The sequence below is a fragment of the Puma concolor genome, chromosome A2 (genome assembly GCF_028749965.1).
Source record: "Puma concolor isolate L17-30 chromosome A2, mPumCon1.1.hap2, whole genome shotgun sequence".
NCBI classification, from domain to species: Eukaryota; Metazoa; Chordata; class Mammalia; order Carnivora; family Felidae; genus Puma; species Puma concolor.
Window position 1 is genome coordinate 99,849,643 of NC_141668.1, and position 17,035 is coordinate 99,866,677.

Below are 17,035 nucleotides of genomic sequence, written 5' to 3' on the forward strand. Positions count from 1 at the left end.
AGAACCGAGCAGGTTTCACGTGGTTGCGGTGCGGCCAAGGAGAGGGACAGAGCACTTGGTGAGGCCCCCACCCCTTTCCCCCTCAGGCCTCGCAGGTCCCGAGCACGGCCTAAGGTCATCTCCTCCTGTTCGCAAGCTCCCAATGGCCCCGCAGCGGAGCAAGGCAGAAGTCCGAGGGGCAGGCTAGAGGCAGCTCAGGTTCACAGCCAGCCCTGCGGCCCTCTAGCGGAGTGGAACGCTAGAGCCGGGCTCTCCCAGAAGCGGGCGGGAGACAGGGCCCCTCCCCTCCCAGCCCCATTTGCTCTCCCCCCACCCCCTCGCCCCCGCGCGCCCTCGCGTCCTCCGGCGCCGCGGCCAATCCGAGCCCGGCTCCCGCCTCCTACAGCAGGGCGGTCAGGTGGCAGCAAGGCGGCTGCGCGCAGAATCCGAGCTTTGTGCCCCGCGGCAGGTAAGGCTCCCATGGCGGAGTGGGGGTCGCGGGCAGCTTTGATAATGCCTTCGGGTTAGGAGCTTGGAGAGCGCGGCCCCCCGGAGGCCGGCGCCGGCCCTGCGGTCTCGGGCCCAAGCCCCAAACCGCAGGCGCAGCCTCAGGGCCTCCTATCTCGCTCCGCTGGGCCCAGAGGGAAGCTAGCAGTCCGGAGGCTTGGTGATCGCTACGAGCTCCCTCGGGAAGGGGCTTCCTCCAAAATGCAAGAGTGTTTAAAAAATCTGTATTTTATCTAAGAAGAGTTTATGGTTTCGGTTTTTACGTAGACTGGTGCTGCGTACATCTACTGTGTAGCCTAGGGGACTGAGGCTGAGCCAGTGGTTCTGTCGAGGCAGCTCCAACGTGGGGGAGACAGCTCGGCCCACAGGAGATGTGCGGGGCCGGGTTCTGCTCCTCGGGTACGAATCCTGCGCAAGCCCGGTAGCTACTCCTCGCCACACTTTCCTCTTGGGAAACTGGGAGGTATCAGGTATTTCACAGACCCCTGTGAGGGTTACGTGAATTAAGTGCGCTCTAAAAAACTAAGGTTGCAGCAGCAACAGGGTTAAATATATACACAGATATTTCGAAGTACTGATACCCTGAATTGTTTGACAAATAAATTAACGTAGTTTACGACAACATCACGTAGAATAGTAACACATAAATATAAAAAATAAATGACTAAGATACTGGGGACAGAGACGATGTAAGAAGAAAATAAGTCTGGGTGAAAAAGAAAGTATGTCAGTGCTGTCCAATAGAACTTTCTGTTGTAATGGAAATAGCCTATATTTAACATTTACATAGCTGTACGTGTCAAGTGGCTACCTTATAGCACAGGCAGGTCTATATTGTTTTGCGGGCTGAGTATCCTAGGACGGTTAACTTCAGTTACACAATTCTAGTCATTTGGTAGTAAAGCATGCTAGAGACTTCTTCCCACCTTCCCTCTGGCAACCACCGCTTTGTTTTGTGTATGTAAGGACTTCTTAAAATGTTAAAAACAAAAAGTTACTCCTACACGTTTTGCCTGTGTGGAAGCTCTGTGTTCCTTTGCCCACCCCCACTCCTCAGTTGTGCTGTGGTCAGCTCTTCAGTAGTTCATGGTTTCCTCCTACAGAAAGAACTAGTCTTTCAGTAAGAGGGAGTCAAGGTTCAGATCTTGCTGGGGGATCAGTGCCTAACAACATGTATCGGCCCAGAATGTCCTGATCTCAACCCGATTTTGAAACTGAGTTGCACATTGCTTGCAATTTGAATTAATAAGTCACTTAAAAAAAAAAAAAAAAACATGGATGTATCCTTACAAGTTTCAATACAGTAGACGTTTATTCCTTAAAAGTATTTTGACTTCTGCTATCTCCTTTCTCTCTTATTATATCAAGATCACTTTAAAGAAAAGGTAGAAAGTTTTGAAATGGTGATGAGGAATAGGAGGAACATTGAGCAGGAGGGGCAAGAAGGTGGGATGGGGAAGAGAGTGGCTTAGGTTTAGAGGGAGTGTTCAAGAAAGCTTCCCTGGTTCTGATAACCCAAGCCTTGTCCCAGTTTACTTGTGTACAGTTCTGCCCATGAGAGAACCAGGAGAGAAGCTAATTACCTCCATTTAACCAAGACAAACACTGAGGAAGCTAAGGCCAGAGGAGAAGAAAAAATAGAAGTGAAGTGGGTTAGAATTATAACATGTCAGCACTGAGAGTGTAGAGATCATCTAAGTTTGTGTAAAGTTCATCTGCCCCCTTTCCTTTCTTGTGGTGCAGAAACCAAGGCAGTAAGAGGCCATGTACATTGGCCTTGGTCAAAGTGGTAGTGGGTGCCCATGCCAGGTGTAGAATTCTGGGCTCTTGAGTCACAGGCAGGCTCTTATCCCCCAGAGGGATAACTTGTCTGTGTGTACCTCAGTGCCTCATATTTTGGGGTCAAAGCTCAAACTCCACCTCTGTTTAGTTAGTAGACCTGCCACAGTAGGGGAAAGGAGAAACCTAATTTAAATTGGTTTAAGAAGGTCTTTTATGCAAAAGTGTTGCCTTTTTTCTTTTTCTAGTGAACCACTGCAGCCTGAACTATCATTTGTTATTATGTGGTAATTCAGGAACTAACTCAAGATTCTTCTGTTTTGTAATTTTTCTTAAAGTGCCTGCTCCTAGACAGGCATACCATATATTTCTCGATGAGAAAACCTATTAATTCACATTAATTTAATTTATACGTTTGATGCAATGATAGGCACAATCCCAGTGAAATTGTTTTTTGTTTTTTTGTTTTTTTAACTTGACAAAGATATTCTAAAATTAATCTGGAAGTCCAAACAGGCAAGACTAGATAGGAATACTCTACAAGTTAATGAGAGAACTTGAACTGCCAGATAGCAAAACATTGTTAAGCCACAGTTATGTAAACAATATATTATAGGCATGGGAATAAAGGTCAGTGACACAGTAGAGGAAGTGAAAAAAAGAATAACTGTGTTCATAAAAAGTTATGTATGAGTCATTGGGGGAAAGGATGAAATATTCAATTAATGATTTGGGAACAACTCAACTATTTGGGGGAAAAGTATAGTTAGAGTCTTATGCCATCACCACAATACTATTTAGATTGATTAAAATATAAAAGTATAAAAGAATTAAAAATCAAGGAAATAAGAATGTGTCTATAAGTATTTCTAAATATAATACTAAAAGTCAAAAACTTAAGTTTTTTTGGCCCAACTTAAGTTGGACCATTTAAATATTAAACCCTTGAAATAAACTAGCAAACAAACCTAAATCTTCTTGTTATAGGATTAGGTCTTAGATATTTAAGAATATATTAAAATATAGAATAAAATTCTCCCTCGGTTCTTTTCAAACCTTAACTAGTCTTGGCAAGACAGTGGGGAGGAAGAGAGAGCTGTGTGATGAGCAGGGAAGATGTGGAAAGGCAGAGCCAGATCTCACCTGGCCAGGGTTCTGCCTCCTGATAGTGCCATCTTAAGGGGAGTTGAAAGCTCGATGGAAAAGAGCATGGGAAGGATCCCTCAGTTGAATGTGCTTTATACATGACAGTGCTGTTCATCCTAGGTGGTAGATTGCTAATGCCTAATGCAGTAGATTTGTAAGTGGGATTGTTTCACACATGTGCATTTCTCCAAATCATTTTTTGTTTGTTTGTTTTCTTTTGTTTTGCTTTCCCAGATTCTTTGGGGAAGCAGTCGAGTTTATTAACAATGTTTTGTAGACATTTTTTATAGGAAAACTTTCCTGGAAGTTCTCATGTGAGGAGCAAGTAGTAGCAATGTTTCTATGAAGACAAAGGACTTAGGGCAGTTTAATTTCTCTTGAATATGATTTGGGGATTGGAGACAAATTGGAAGCAGTGGAATGGCTATGTCAGAGGTTGCCTGAATTTAGATTTGTAATAGACATTGCTAAGCTGCCCACTATGGAGATGATACCCATCTGTAGTCCCCCTGATATTGTCAGAGAGTCTATTCCCCACACTTTGACCACTGCACTGTGGCAAACATTTTGATCTCTGACAGTCTGATAGAGCATCAGAAATAATTGTGAAATAATAATTTGCATTCTGTGATCATGACTGACTGAGGTTGAGCATTGTTCCACCTATTTTAAGAGTTATCTGAATTTCCTTTTGTGGAAATCAGAACATTTTAGAGCTAGAACAGACCTTAGAGATGAAGTCCAGCCACACAGCCTACGATGAATCTGTTTGGACATGGCTGCTTGGCTAGCCTATGACTGAAGCAGGGCAAACACTCATTCTCCTGTTTGTCATAATAGCTGTCTGACAGAGTCTGTAAAGTTCTCCGGAGCACTCTGGAATTTGGCTCTAGAACCAGAAAGTCTGAAAATTACAGTGCAGTGCTACAGTGCCTTGACTGTGAAAGACCAAACGCTTTTACCCACCCTGCACTTCAGGTATCTCATCTGTAAAATGGCGTTAGTGTTGGCCTTTTTGTCAAGGGTTTTATGGGTTAGTGTGAATATAAAGTAGTTGACACAAGTAAGCTCACAACTGTTATTATCCTCATATTTTTGCATTTTGTTATCTGGCTTTTCCACTCACATGTAAGCTGTAAGCAGGCTTAGACTAAAGTTGTTAAGAACATAAGTAAAGCACAATAGAGTTTAGGATAGGGCATCTATGCAGGGGAGGGCAACCAAGTGTGTTCTCTGGGGAGTCCCTGTGGTCAAGACTGTTGCTTAACACACATCCTTGCCTTAGTTTTGGCTTTTTTCCCTGACTTTGTTATCAGTGTGTTAGTCATACCTCTGAGATATTTTATGCACAAGATATCACACCTATACTGACTCCCTGAGATCTGAGAAGAAAGCTTACCCACTTTGTCACTTCCTGCTTTTTAGGGTTTGTCTTCTAGCAGTTCCCTTTTTCATATTTTTTCAGGAAACATGAAACCTCCAGATTATTAAAGGAAAGATTGCATATGTGCAGGCTAGGTTGGGTCATGAGACCCGATCTCAAAACAGGAGGAATGAGAAGAGAGAAGGGAGGGGAATTACTGAAAATGGGTTATTTTCTTTTTTTTTTAAATTTTTTTTCCAACGTTTTTATTTATTTTTGGGACAGAGAGAGACAGAGCATGAACGGGGGAGGGGCAGAGAGAGAGGGAGACACAGAATCGGAAACAGGCTCCAGGCTCTGAGCCATCAGCCCAGAGCCCGACGTGGGGCTCGAACTCACGGACCGCGAGATCGTGACCTGGCTGAAGTCGGACGCTTAACCGACTGCGCCACCCAGGCGCCCCTGAAAATGGGTTATTTTCAACACACAGCCTAGGTGACCTCCCAGGTGTTCATAGGATTGTCAGGAGTCAAGTGTTTTTGTTTTTGTTTTTTTAATTTTTTTAATGTTTATTTTTTTTTTTTTATTTTTTTTTTTTCAACGTTTATTTATTTTTGGGACAGAGAGAGACAGAGCATGAACAGGGGAGGGGCAGAGAGAGAGGGAGACACAGAATCGGAAACAGGCTCCAGGCTCCGAGCCATCAGCCCAGAGCCTGACGCGGGGCTCGAACTCACAGACCGTGAGATCGTGACCTGGCTGAAGTCGGACGCTTAACCGACTGCGCCACCCAGGCGCCCCTGAAAATGGGTTATTTTCAACACACAGCCTAGGTGACCTCCCAGGTGTTCATAGGATTGTCAGGAGTCAAGTGTTTTTGTTTTTGTTTTTTTAATTTTTTTAATGTTTATTTTTGAGAGAGAACACGCTCGAGCTAGTTGGGGGGAGGGCAGAGAGAGAGGGAGACATAGAATTGAAGCAGGCTCCAGGCTCCAAGCTGTCAGCACAGAGCCCGATGTGGGGCTTGAACTCCAACCGAGAGATCATGACCTGAGCAGAAGTCAGACACTTAACCAACTGAGCCACCCAGGCACCCCTGTTTTTGTTTTTTCAAATAATTGATGTTATTATTTCATTGTTCTTATTCATGGTTATCATCACTGTGCTCAACTCTTTCTATATTTTGAAAGAGGACAAGATCAAATTCAGGGATGGGTCCAAGGATTGAGGCTACCATGGCCTTTTCTTCCCAGAGGACTTGGAGAGCCCTCCTTCTCCTCCAGCTCTGAGCAGTCATCTGCATTGGCGTCCTGGACATCCCACGCAGGTAGAGGGGCTAGAGAGGCTTTAGCTCTTTGTCATTTCTGGTTACCCAGTCACCCTGCCATTGCCTGCCCAAGTCTTAGTTGAAATAAAGTGGCAATTCTAACAGCTCTGAAAAACAAATGAAAAAGTTAAGTTTTATAGGCCTCTCTGTTCTAGTGTTTCTCCAAGTGTGGCTGTCTGACCATGTGTGCATGATCTCTTGGATGACTGTTGAAAATACCCGATTTTTAGCCTCCCTTCCCCTGTAGACTTCCTGAGTCAGACACTGGGGGTAGAACCCAGAAATATGCATTTTCAACAAGCAGTCCTTGGAGTACATTAAAGTTTGGAGCCACTATTATTCTGTACTAGTTTTTTATTTCTTTTCCTTCTCTCTCCTGTTTCTCCTTCCCGTCCCTTTTTCCTTCCCCATTTCTTCCGACTCCTGATGACTTGTTTGTTCCTTCCTTCCTCCTCCTTAATGCTGCAGGTTCAGATTAGCCTATCAAACTGTTCGTAATAAATTTAATCCTTTAGAAAGTCAGCTGGGAGGAAAAAAAAAGAAGTGTGTATTTCCTGCTGCCCTGCTTGTCTCCATAAAAGAAAGGCAGACCCGAAGCTATCCTCTCCAAGCACTAGCTTTGGGACAAGCATTATTCTTTTAAGTACACATGGCATTGTGTTTACAGTCCTTCATCTAGTATAGGAGGTGTGCCTGGGGGTTGGAAATGTCCTTCTTCAGAGAAACATCACGGGCATGACATCTCAGGGGAGTCCACCACCAGCAGCCTCAGAATCAGACACTGGCCTGGGTCCCCTTACTGGAGGGCTCAAGGTGGTGGAGGCATTTGGGGAAGATAGGGCCAGTGGACAGTAAGTAGTGTGGGAGAGAGTGGGGTGGCAGCGGGGAGTGTCTGCCTGGAGTGTGGGGCAGGTGTCATCTGAGTCCTGACCTCTGCTTTTGTCTTCACAGCCACTGAAGGAAGGGACCAAGATGAATGCAGAGGTAAGTTCTTTAAAAGGACCAGTTTAAGGAATGCTTTTCTTGCAGTATTCCTCATTTCTCTTTCACAGAGTGTCTTGTCTCCCTAGAGAGCTTTCAGAAACATCTGCACAAACTTGAAAACATTTCTCCTCCAACCTGCCCACGTGCACATGGCTCTGGGTGATATAGGAGGAATTAGGCTCTTCTGAGTTCTTATCTGTGTCTGTCCAGCCTCAGTTAGATTAGAATTTATCTATTGCAGTTAATCCTGAAACAACAGTCAAGAGCTAGGCATGGAGTGGACAGCGGGGCAGCGTTGGGGTGCTGGGCCTAGAGCCCTGCTTTGTGTTATTCTGGGGACACTTACTCTCTGCATTGTCTCCTGGGGGTTCTCCATTCCACTGTCCCTGTTCTTTGATCTGGTGAGATGTCTAGTCACTTGGCTGTTTTGTTCTTTTTCCTGACTAACCAGCTTCTTCCTGTCTTTACTCCTTTCCAAGCCACTGAATTGTGGGGTTCATCTCTTCAACCACTCTTGGTCTTATGTCCCTAACTTTTCTTTTCCTCTTGTCCTGTTGATCCACCAATCCAAACCCAGGACAGTGGTCTGAGGTGAGTGGTATAGCTTCATGCTGTTTACAGCTTGCAGCTATCTCTAAACCCTCAAGTGGGTACTCAGCACTGCCAGCCTGGCCCCCATGTAGCTGCAGGAGGCCCCCTTTCCCATTGCCCTGGATGGCCAGGTCCAGTGTTCTCACCCTTCCCTGCTCTCTCCTTACTGTTAGCATCTGGACCACCTTTTACCTTACAGAGAAAAATTAGAACCATCAGACATCATCTCTCTCAATTCCTACCTTCCCATTTGTCTTACTGCTCTTCTCACAGTGGAAGGGATGTCTGTCAGTGAGAGAGCTCCAGGCTGTGAGCATAGGAAAATCCAACTTCACGTGTTTTTTTATCTTGGAAGTCCAAATGGAGGGCAGGCTTCAGGGCTGGTTGATCTGGTGACTCGGCAATCTTGAGGATCCAGGATCATTTCACTGTTCTGCTTTTTATCCAAGTGTTAGCTTTATCCTAGAGATGGTTCCCCTTATGGTTATGGGATGGCTGCTAGTTAACCCGTTGAGGCTACATGCTTCCTCATTCACTTTGAGCAGGAGAAAGAGATAACTTCCTGTGGCTCTCCCAGAAAAGTAGGAATTTCTTTTTTTTTTTTTTTTTTTTTTTTTTGAAGTCCTACCAAATGCCTCCTTAGGTTTTATTAAGAATTATGTCACATGCCCACTCCTGGACTAATTATTGGGTTAGAGGAACCAAGATTTTGCCAATTAGCTTAGACTAGTCAGGCCTGCCCTCAAGCAGTTCCCCACCCCATGCTTTGGCTGGATATAGAAAGAAAAAAGGGAACCTATAGTATCTAGTCCAAGACATTTCTGTTGTCCCATGAGACCCCTGTCCATACTCTGAATTGCAAATTCTGCTGCCTCTTCAGACCTCTTATGGCTTCCCTAGTTATCTCCCTTACCACCTGCATTATTAACCTCATTTCTACTAATTCGTTCCCATTAATATTTCAAAATGCCTTAGTTTTTACTTTCTTCAGAATAAAATAACACATGATATCTTGTCAAGCTACTGTAATCTTACTGTTCTCAATCTCTTTCAAAGGGAGGCTTGAAAGAGATGTCCATGGGTAATTTCTCCATTTTATTGCTCTCTCCCAAATCATTCTCAACCTGCTGCAGTCGGGCTTCTTTCTTACCATTATACAGAAATTCATCGTAAATAATAATTTTTAAAAATTATTTTTGTAGTAACGTCAATACAAACACCTAGTACAAAACTCAAAAGCTACAAAATGATAAAAGTCAAAAGTAAGTCTCCCTACTGCCTGATCCCCTGGCCTTCCTCACTTCAGGGCTGACTTCTCTTAACCACTTTCTGGTGCCTCTGACCCCTTATTGTGAAACCCCTGTGACTCACTTAAATTCTTATGGTCTTAGGAGTCCTGAAGAAAAAGTAGGAACTTTGCATTAATATTAAGCCTAAAATGCCTGGCCCAGCAACAGTGGCCTTTTGCTGTCAACCTTTGAAAACATTCCTAGACCTTGGATTCCCTTTAACTATCTTCCCTTCTCTTCTGCCTTAAACACTCATGGTTCAGCATCTGTGACCACTTCCTCGCTTTCCTTTTATGTCAGTCTCATTGCAGTCTGACATGGTTCTCACTGTTCCACCAGAACTTTACAGCTGAAAGTCACCAGTAGCTCATATTGCCAAATTTTGTGGAAACTTTCTTCTTGAGGCATTTGACACTATCGGCCATGTTCTTGCAATGTTCCCATGATATCTCAGGATTTCTTCCCATCTCTCTGCTCACTTCTTCTCATACTTTTTCTTAGGCTTCTCTTCTGCCTGCTTCTTAAAACTTTGCATTTCCCAGGACACTTCTCACCCTACCATTGTTCTGGGCTGCTCATCCAGTCTCACAGATTTTATTGATCAGATTTAGGAATGCCCCAGATGGATCTGTTCAACCAGATCCTACTCCTCAACGTCAAATCCATCTATCTGGAAGCCTGGATTGCTCATCTTCATTGAGAGGTGCCACAGGCACTCCCAGCTCAGTATCACCCAAGCTGGACCTGCTGTTTTTCACCTGACCCACGTAAGCTTCTCTTAATGGGGCCCTGTACGGAAGGGCACTAGTGCTGTCCATTTCCATGGCCTAGAAGCCTGACATCCTCCTAACTCCTTTCCCACACTCCATCCTGTAAATCCTGCTCTTTTCTTTATTTTGATCTAAAATTTATGAAACAGTACATTGTACCAGACTCTACACTTGGCTTTATGCCTATAATGGTAAAAAATACAGATGTGGTACTTGTACTCATGGAATTTGCTGAGAAGTGAGACCATAATATCTTTCACATCTGCCCTTTTCTTGCTTGACTTTCTGCCTCCTTATCACTTCCTCACTTCTATATTTATTCTCCTTTCCATTTTTTTAAATGTTTACTTATTTTTGAAAGAGAGTGAGCACATGCACACAGGTGGGGGAGGGTCAGAGAGAAGGGGACAGATGATCCGAAGTGGGCTCTGTGTTAACAGCAGAGAGCTCAGGGCGGGGCTCAAACTCACGAACCCTGAGGTCATGACCTGAGCTGAGGTTGGACACTTGACTGACTGAGCCACCCAGGTGCCCCACTGTCCCCTCCTTTTCTTACCCTCTTCTAGGTCTTTTGAGGGGCAGAGGAGGAGACCTTAGGCATAGAACAGACTTCTCAGCCTCTGTTTGTGACATGTTGTCTTTGTTGGTCTGTGCAAGGCTCCTCTCTTGTATGTATGTTCTCATTCCTTTTGGTCTTCATCCCCATTCTCACCCTCAAAGACAGCTGTTCTAATGTATTCAATGATTGTCTTCTTGTTTTCATGTATTTAGGAAACTATATGTCACTGTCTTTGTATAAATACCCTTCACATTTACATTTGGTGAGATTAGCTTTTTAATTTTTTTTTGGTGTACAGTTCTGTGAATTACCACAATCAAGATTTAGACCCTTACTCCAAAATATTCCTTTCTGTTGTTGCTCCTTTGTTTGTCACAGCCTTCCCACCCCTAACCCCTGGCAACCACTGTGTAATACACTTTTAATTTTAGTAATTGTATTATGTTACAGTTTATATCTAGTTCTCTTTCTTTTTTTTCTACTCAGCACTACATTTTCAAGATAAAACATATAGTTAATCTGTTGCACAGTATCCCATGATATGCATCTGTTTAATCCTAACAAGACACCTAGGAGCAAGATGCTATTGTCTCAGTTTTGTAGATGAGGAAAATGAGGGTTAAGTAAATTGCTCAAGTCACAGGGTATTGGGGGCCGAATGGTGATGCAAGCCCTGATGTCTCTGACTCCATGAATGTCTTTCTTCTTGTGTATATTCAGCTAATCCTGTCCATCCAGTTCAAATGTTGTTACTGTTGCATGAAAAGTTTCTCAGGGCTTTCTCTCTAGAAGTGGTATCTCCCTCTCCTTGATTCTCATTGCTCTTTACTTTTTGGTTACTTTCCATTCTCTGACCTCAAATATAGCTGTCTGTGTATCTTGTTCACCTTAGTATACCCACAGCATCTGGCATGATGCCTCATACTTAGTTTGTCCTCACCAAGTGTCAGTCATCATTTAGTTAAATGATCAGATGGTTCAGAAACTGTTCAGTAATCCTGTAATGCAATCCAGAACTTGGGTGGGTTAGAGAAAATGTAGAGGAAGGAAATCATATGACAGAAAATTTCAAGGAAAATTTGCTGTGATTCAGAGTCTGGCTGGAGTAAAAGGGCGGAGAAAGATTGTCAGCCTCGGCGAGCCCTTGGATCTCAGAGGAACTTTGCTGAGTACATGAATGACTCCCAGGATTTTGAGCATTTCAAGCTGGGTGCCTGATAGAATTCGTAGAGCCATTGGCATTTGCCCAGAATTTCAGAGCATAGCCAGTCAGGTAGAGTGGATGGCTGGCATCTAGCACAGAGCGGGATGATCCAGGTCAGAATGAGATGGTCAGGTGGAAATTGTAAATGCCCAGTTGGCATTTCTTCTTATGATTGGAACTTGGAGGAAAGCATGGCTCACAGCTCAGGATGTTGGAGTCTTCAGCATAAAAGTGGTCATGGTGAAGGGACTCCCCCCTCCCCCAACCTCTGGGAATATGGGGAAGAGAGGAAAACAGAGGGACAAGGATTGAGTGCTGGGAATTATGCACTTCCAGGGGGCAGGGTGAAGAAGGAAAGTGAAGTATGAAAAGAAAACCTCAGTATGAGGTGAGAAAAACCAAGAAAGGAGGGAAGGTCCATTTGAATTTTAAATAGGTCTGAGGTCTAGGGGAATTCAGCAGAGAAAAAGCCCTTGAATTTAGCAACGAGAAGGTCTCAGATCTGTGAAGAAGCAGAGAAGCATTGAAAACCAGATTACAACTGGGCCAGAAAGTATGGGTGGAAACAGCAGTTGTGAGGAGTCAGATGATTGGGGACATTGGACAGGACACCGTCAGGGGCAGAAAGTCCCCAACATGGGACAGCAGAAGATTCTGGGCCTTATAGAGGGAACTCCAGGAAGGGAGATGGGAGTAAGCCAAAGAGTCCATAAGCTGTCAAGTTCTTATCTACTTGGAGCATCCCTTAGATATTTGTATGTATTTTAAGTGTTTTTATTTTAGGTAACTAATATATTCAGTTGATTCAAAATTTTAAAGGCTTTAGAAAAAAATTCTCTTCCCTCCCAGCTGTTCTGTTTCTTATGCTCCCAGGTAACTTTGTGTTCCTGGAATCTTTCTTTCAGAGAGATTCTAAACATATACAACAAATATTTTTTTTCTCTCCATATGGCTCCTTCTTTTTTGTACAAACTATAGCACACAACTTAACACTGATCTATTTTTTGCTATTCTCACCTAGCAATCTATCTTGGAGATCAATCCCTTTAAATACAAAAAGAACTTCCTTGTTCTTTTCTATAGCAGTATAATATTTCATTAATTTTTTTTTAATGTATGTTTATTTTTGAGAGCAAGAGAGACAGAGCATGAGTGGGAGAGGGGCAGAGAGACAGGAAGACACAGAATCCGAAGCGAGTTCCAGGCTCTGAGCTGTCAGCAAAGGCCCGATGCGGGGCTCAAACTCATGGACTGCGAAGTCATGACCTGAGCCAAAGTTGGCTGCTTAACCAACTGAGTCACCCAGATGCCCCTGTAATATTCCATTTTAAGAGCATCCCAAATGTACATAACCAGCCTGCTATTATAATATATAATATAATATAATATATAATACAGTACACATGTTATTTTTGATCTTTTGCTATTACAAATAAGGCTGCAATAAACCTAAATCATCTCATTGTGTATCTCTATAGGATGCATTTTTAGAAATGGATTTATTGGAGCACAGAGAATTTGCATAAGTATTTCCAAGTTGCTCTCTACAAATTTGCCCATTTTTCTCTCCCACTTGCAGTGTATGACTATTACCTCTTTTTCCACACCCACCAATGTGCTGTCAAACTTTTTGATCCTTGTGAACAGTGGATGAAAAACATTAGATTGTTGTCCCTGATTATTTGGAATCTCCTTCCCCGCCTCCCAGAGTGGTAGTTCAACACGTGTCCCCATGTCTCACCTCTCAAGGTTCCTCTAAAATTATTTTACATTTTCTCTTACCTTTTTCATCTGAAAACAAGTTTTTTCTAAGTTAGCAGAGCATGTTCTCTTAATCCTAACTTCCTTCAAATGCTGTGATCAGATCTGGAGCTCCAGACCCCAGTCTGACTCCAAAAGAGGGAGCAAGTTCATTCCATGACTATGATTTGGCTCTGAATTTTTGAGTCACTTTGCTGTCCTGTATGTGTGTCCTTTTTCTGCTGTCTTGAATCTGCTCCTTTTCCTCTACTGTAGTGGCATTTACCCAAAGGTTCAAGATAAAGTAAAGCAAACAACTGAAAATGGAATTTTAGATATCCTGGTTGCTAGAAATCCATTGCCCACCCTTACTGGCTCCTTTCTGTTACCTTCAACCTCCTCATAACCTGTGTGCATCTTCTCTTTCTGCTCCTCTCTATTGCCCTTTCCTCTGCCTTCTACTAGTTCCCACCCTCTAATTTCTTACATTACAACTTTATGCTAAGAACACTTAGAATGATTTCTTTTTTTTAAGATCTGTTCCTAACTGATACCTTGTGGAGTTTAATCAAAAGTAGAAGTACATTGGGGCACTCGCTCTGTGTCTCTTTCTCTCAAAAATAAATAAAAACATTAAGAAAATAAAAAATTAGAAGTACATTGTGTAAAAATGGTAGTATAAAGTTTGGGAGAGAGGAGATGGAAGTATAATATTGTAAGAGTCTTATATGTGAAATGGTATATTGTTTTCAGGTAGCTGTGATAAGTAAAATATGTATAATATAAAAGCCTTTAAACAACCACTAAAGAGAAGTTGCAGCTATAGCCAATAAATGAGGTAAAATGGAATCATAAGAAATACTGTATTAATCTAAAAGAAGGCAGAAAAAGAGGGACAGAATAGATTGGACAAATAGAAGACAAACAATAAAGTGTTGGTTTAAACCTAACCATCTCAATGATTATAATGTAAATTGTCTAAACACTTCACTGAAAGGCAGAAACTGTTAGATTGAACAAGACCTGACTATATGCTGCTTAAAGAAACTCACTTTAGATATAAAAATACACAAAGGTTAAAGATAAAAGATTGGGGGGGAAAATACTATGCTAACACTAATCAGTGGAAACCAGAAGTGGATTGTTAGTATCAGACAAAATAAATTTAAGGGCAGAAGTATTAACTGGAAAAAAAATGGTCATTTTAGAATGATGAAGGAGTCCATTAATCAAAAAGACATAACCAACCTAAACATTTATATATCTAATAACAGAAGGTATTATGGAAAGGTCCACCCAACAACTGTAGAATAGACATTCTTTTCAAATGTGCCTAAAACATTTACCAGGATAGGCCGTATTCTGGATCATAAAGCATGTTTCAAAATTTTTTTGATGATTCAGATCATTTAAATAATTTTTTTCTTCTTTCTTTCTTTCTTTCTTTCTTTCTTTCTCTCTTTCTTTCTTTTCTTCTCACTTAAAGGATGTTTTGTGACTGCAATGCAACCGAATGAGAGATCCATAATAGAAAAATAATCTGGAAAATCTGTAAACATTTGTAATCCAAATAACACATTTCCAAATAATCCATGGCCAAAGAATTAATCAAAAAGGAGATTAGACAATAAACTGAATAAAAATGAAAGTGTGGCATTTTACAATTTGTGGGATGCAGTTAAAGCATTGTCATCCCAGAGAAATTTATAGGACTAAATGCTTATTTTTGGGGGGAAAAAAGAAAAAAAGGGGTTTCAAATCAGGGACCTAAACTCTTATCCTCAAAATAAAAAGAAGAAAGCATGTTAAATTCAAAATAAGCAGAAAATTTGAAGTAACAAAAATAACAAGAGAAATCTGTGTAATAGGAAACAAACAAAAACAATTGGGAAAATCAGGGAAAGCAAAAACTTTTTGAGGTCATTAGAATTTATAAACCTTTAACGTGGCTTTGGAAAAAGAAAAGCCAGAAGTTAACAAATATCAGAAGTGAGATTCACCCTGTCTGTTTCCAAGCTGTCCACCTGCCAGGTGGTGCCTCCCTCCAGAGTTTTATCTCAGTTGCCACTGTGTTTCAAAAACCCCACACTGCAGAGACACCCGTGGCTCATGTCCACGTTGATCCTCTGGGGGAGGTTCTTGCCATGCTCTGGCCAGCACTTGCTTGTTCCAGAAAATGTTAATGTGACCGTGCAGTGGCAACAGCTCAGAGTTTATGGTAAAGTCACAACACACCGCCTGTACCAGGGTTTGCTGCCTTCAGCCTGTGTCTTTGTTCCTATACCAGTGAACAGGCAGTTCTGTGACACCCACCGGGTCTTTTGCTCATGGAGAGGCTGTATCACCTCTACTGAATGCACTCCTAGCAGTGGAGCCACTTCTCCCTATGAAACCTAGGGGATCCTCAGACTGTGCTGCCTGCTCCCGGGGCTCTGCCCTGCTTCCTTATTGGAGCATGAGTTCCAAAATTTCAGCCTGAGCTCCACTGTTTGCAAATAATTGGCAGTATTGAAACCCTCTCTTTTTTCCCCATCAATGGTTTTGGGAAACAGTTTTCTTGTGTAGTCCCCTGCTCGTGTTTTCATTTTTTCTGTCTTTCTTTCTCTCTACCTACTTGCAGGGGGAGTACTTTTCTTGCATGATCCCAATGCAGTGCCTTATCTCCCCCTCTCTCTTTCTCTTCTCCATGAAATAGCTCCATGAAAACAGCTCCTGCCCCTCCACGACAGCATGGCTCCTCTCTCCCCCAGTTCACCTCTTCACACCACATACCTGCCACATTCTTTCCCTCAAATTATGCAGAATGTTCTGTTAATCCTTAGATCCGTTTCCTAGGTGTTCCAGATGTTTCGATGTTGTAGCTGTGTTTGAAGGACAAGACATGCCCAGTGTCTACTACTCCACTGTCTTCTGGAAAAAGCTTTTTTTTTTTTTTAAGTTTATTTATTTTGAGAGAGAGCTGATAGGGAAGGGCAGTGAGAGAGGGGGAGGGAGAATCTCAAGCAGGCTCTGCACTGTTAGTACAGAGCCTGACATGGGGCTCGATCTCACAAACCATGAGATGATGACCTGAGCTGAGATCAAAAGTCAGATGCTTAACCAACTGAGCCACCCAGACACTCTTGGAAAAAGTCTTTCAACGTTTATTTATTTTTGGGACAGAGAGAGACAGAGCATGAACGGGGGAGGGGCAGAGAGAGAGGGAGACACAGAATCGGAAACAGGCTCCAGGCTCTGAGCCATCCGCCCAGAGCCCGACGCGGGGCTCGAACCCACGGACCGCGAGATCGTGACCTGGCTGAAGTCGGACGCTTAACCGACTGCGCCACCCAGGCGCCCCTGGAAAAAGTCTTAATAGTAATAATAATAATAATAATAATAATTAATATTCAATAATTGAGCATGTTTTCCAAAATGAAGATTCATAATAAACTGAGTTTATCAAGTGTCTTAATCTAAAAGAAAAACAATGGGCAACTTTAATGTATGTATATTCCAACTATACCTATTAAATAAGTTGAATCGTTTTTAACTAAAAAATGTTTCTACTGAGAGAAATTCTGCTGGATTGAAGACACAGGTTGCTGTGATGGGCACTCCTATGGAGAGGGACATTTGTCAGGGAACTGACGGTGGCTTCTAGGACTTAAGGGACTCTGTCCTACAACTGTAAGGAACTGAATTCTCTTGGCAATCATAGGAGCTTGGAAGAGAACCCTGAGCTGTTATGGATGAGAACATAACATGGTCAACTCCTAACTGCAGCCTTGAGACTGAGCAGAGGACCTACCCCATGG

At 42.6% G+C, this 17,035-nt stretch overlaps 1 protein-coding gene across 5 annotated transcripts in view; it reads left to right on the forward strand.

Annotated features, from left to right (window-relative positions):
• Nucleotides 1-320: 320 nt before the first annotated feature.
• BLVRA (biliverdin reductase A) overlaps nucleotides 321-17,035 on the forward strand; it is a 54,927-nt gene continuing 38,212 nt past the window's right edge. Inside the window, exons 1-3 of one of the 5 annotated variants that reach the window (XM_086697048.1) lie at nucleotides 338-448; nucleotides 5,965-6,101; nucleotides 7,053-7,085. In XM_086697048.1, coding sequence (XP_086553174.1) covers nucleotides 7,078-7,085 — 8 coding nt within the window. In that variant the 5' untranslated portion in view covers nucleotides 338-448; nucleotides 5,965-6,101; nucleotides 7,053-7,077. Of the gene's footprint in view, nucleotides 449-5,964; nucleotides 6,102-7,052; nucleotides 7,086-16,608; nucleotide 17,035 lie in introns of those variants that run through there. The other 4 variants (XM_086697046.1, XM_086697047.1, XM_086697049.1 and 1 more) reach the window with 4 other exon arrangements.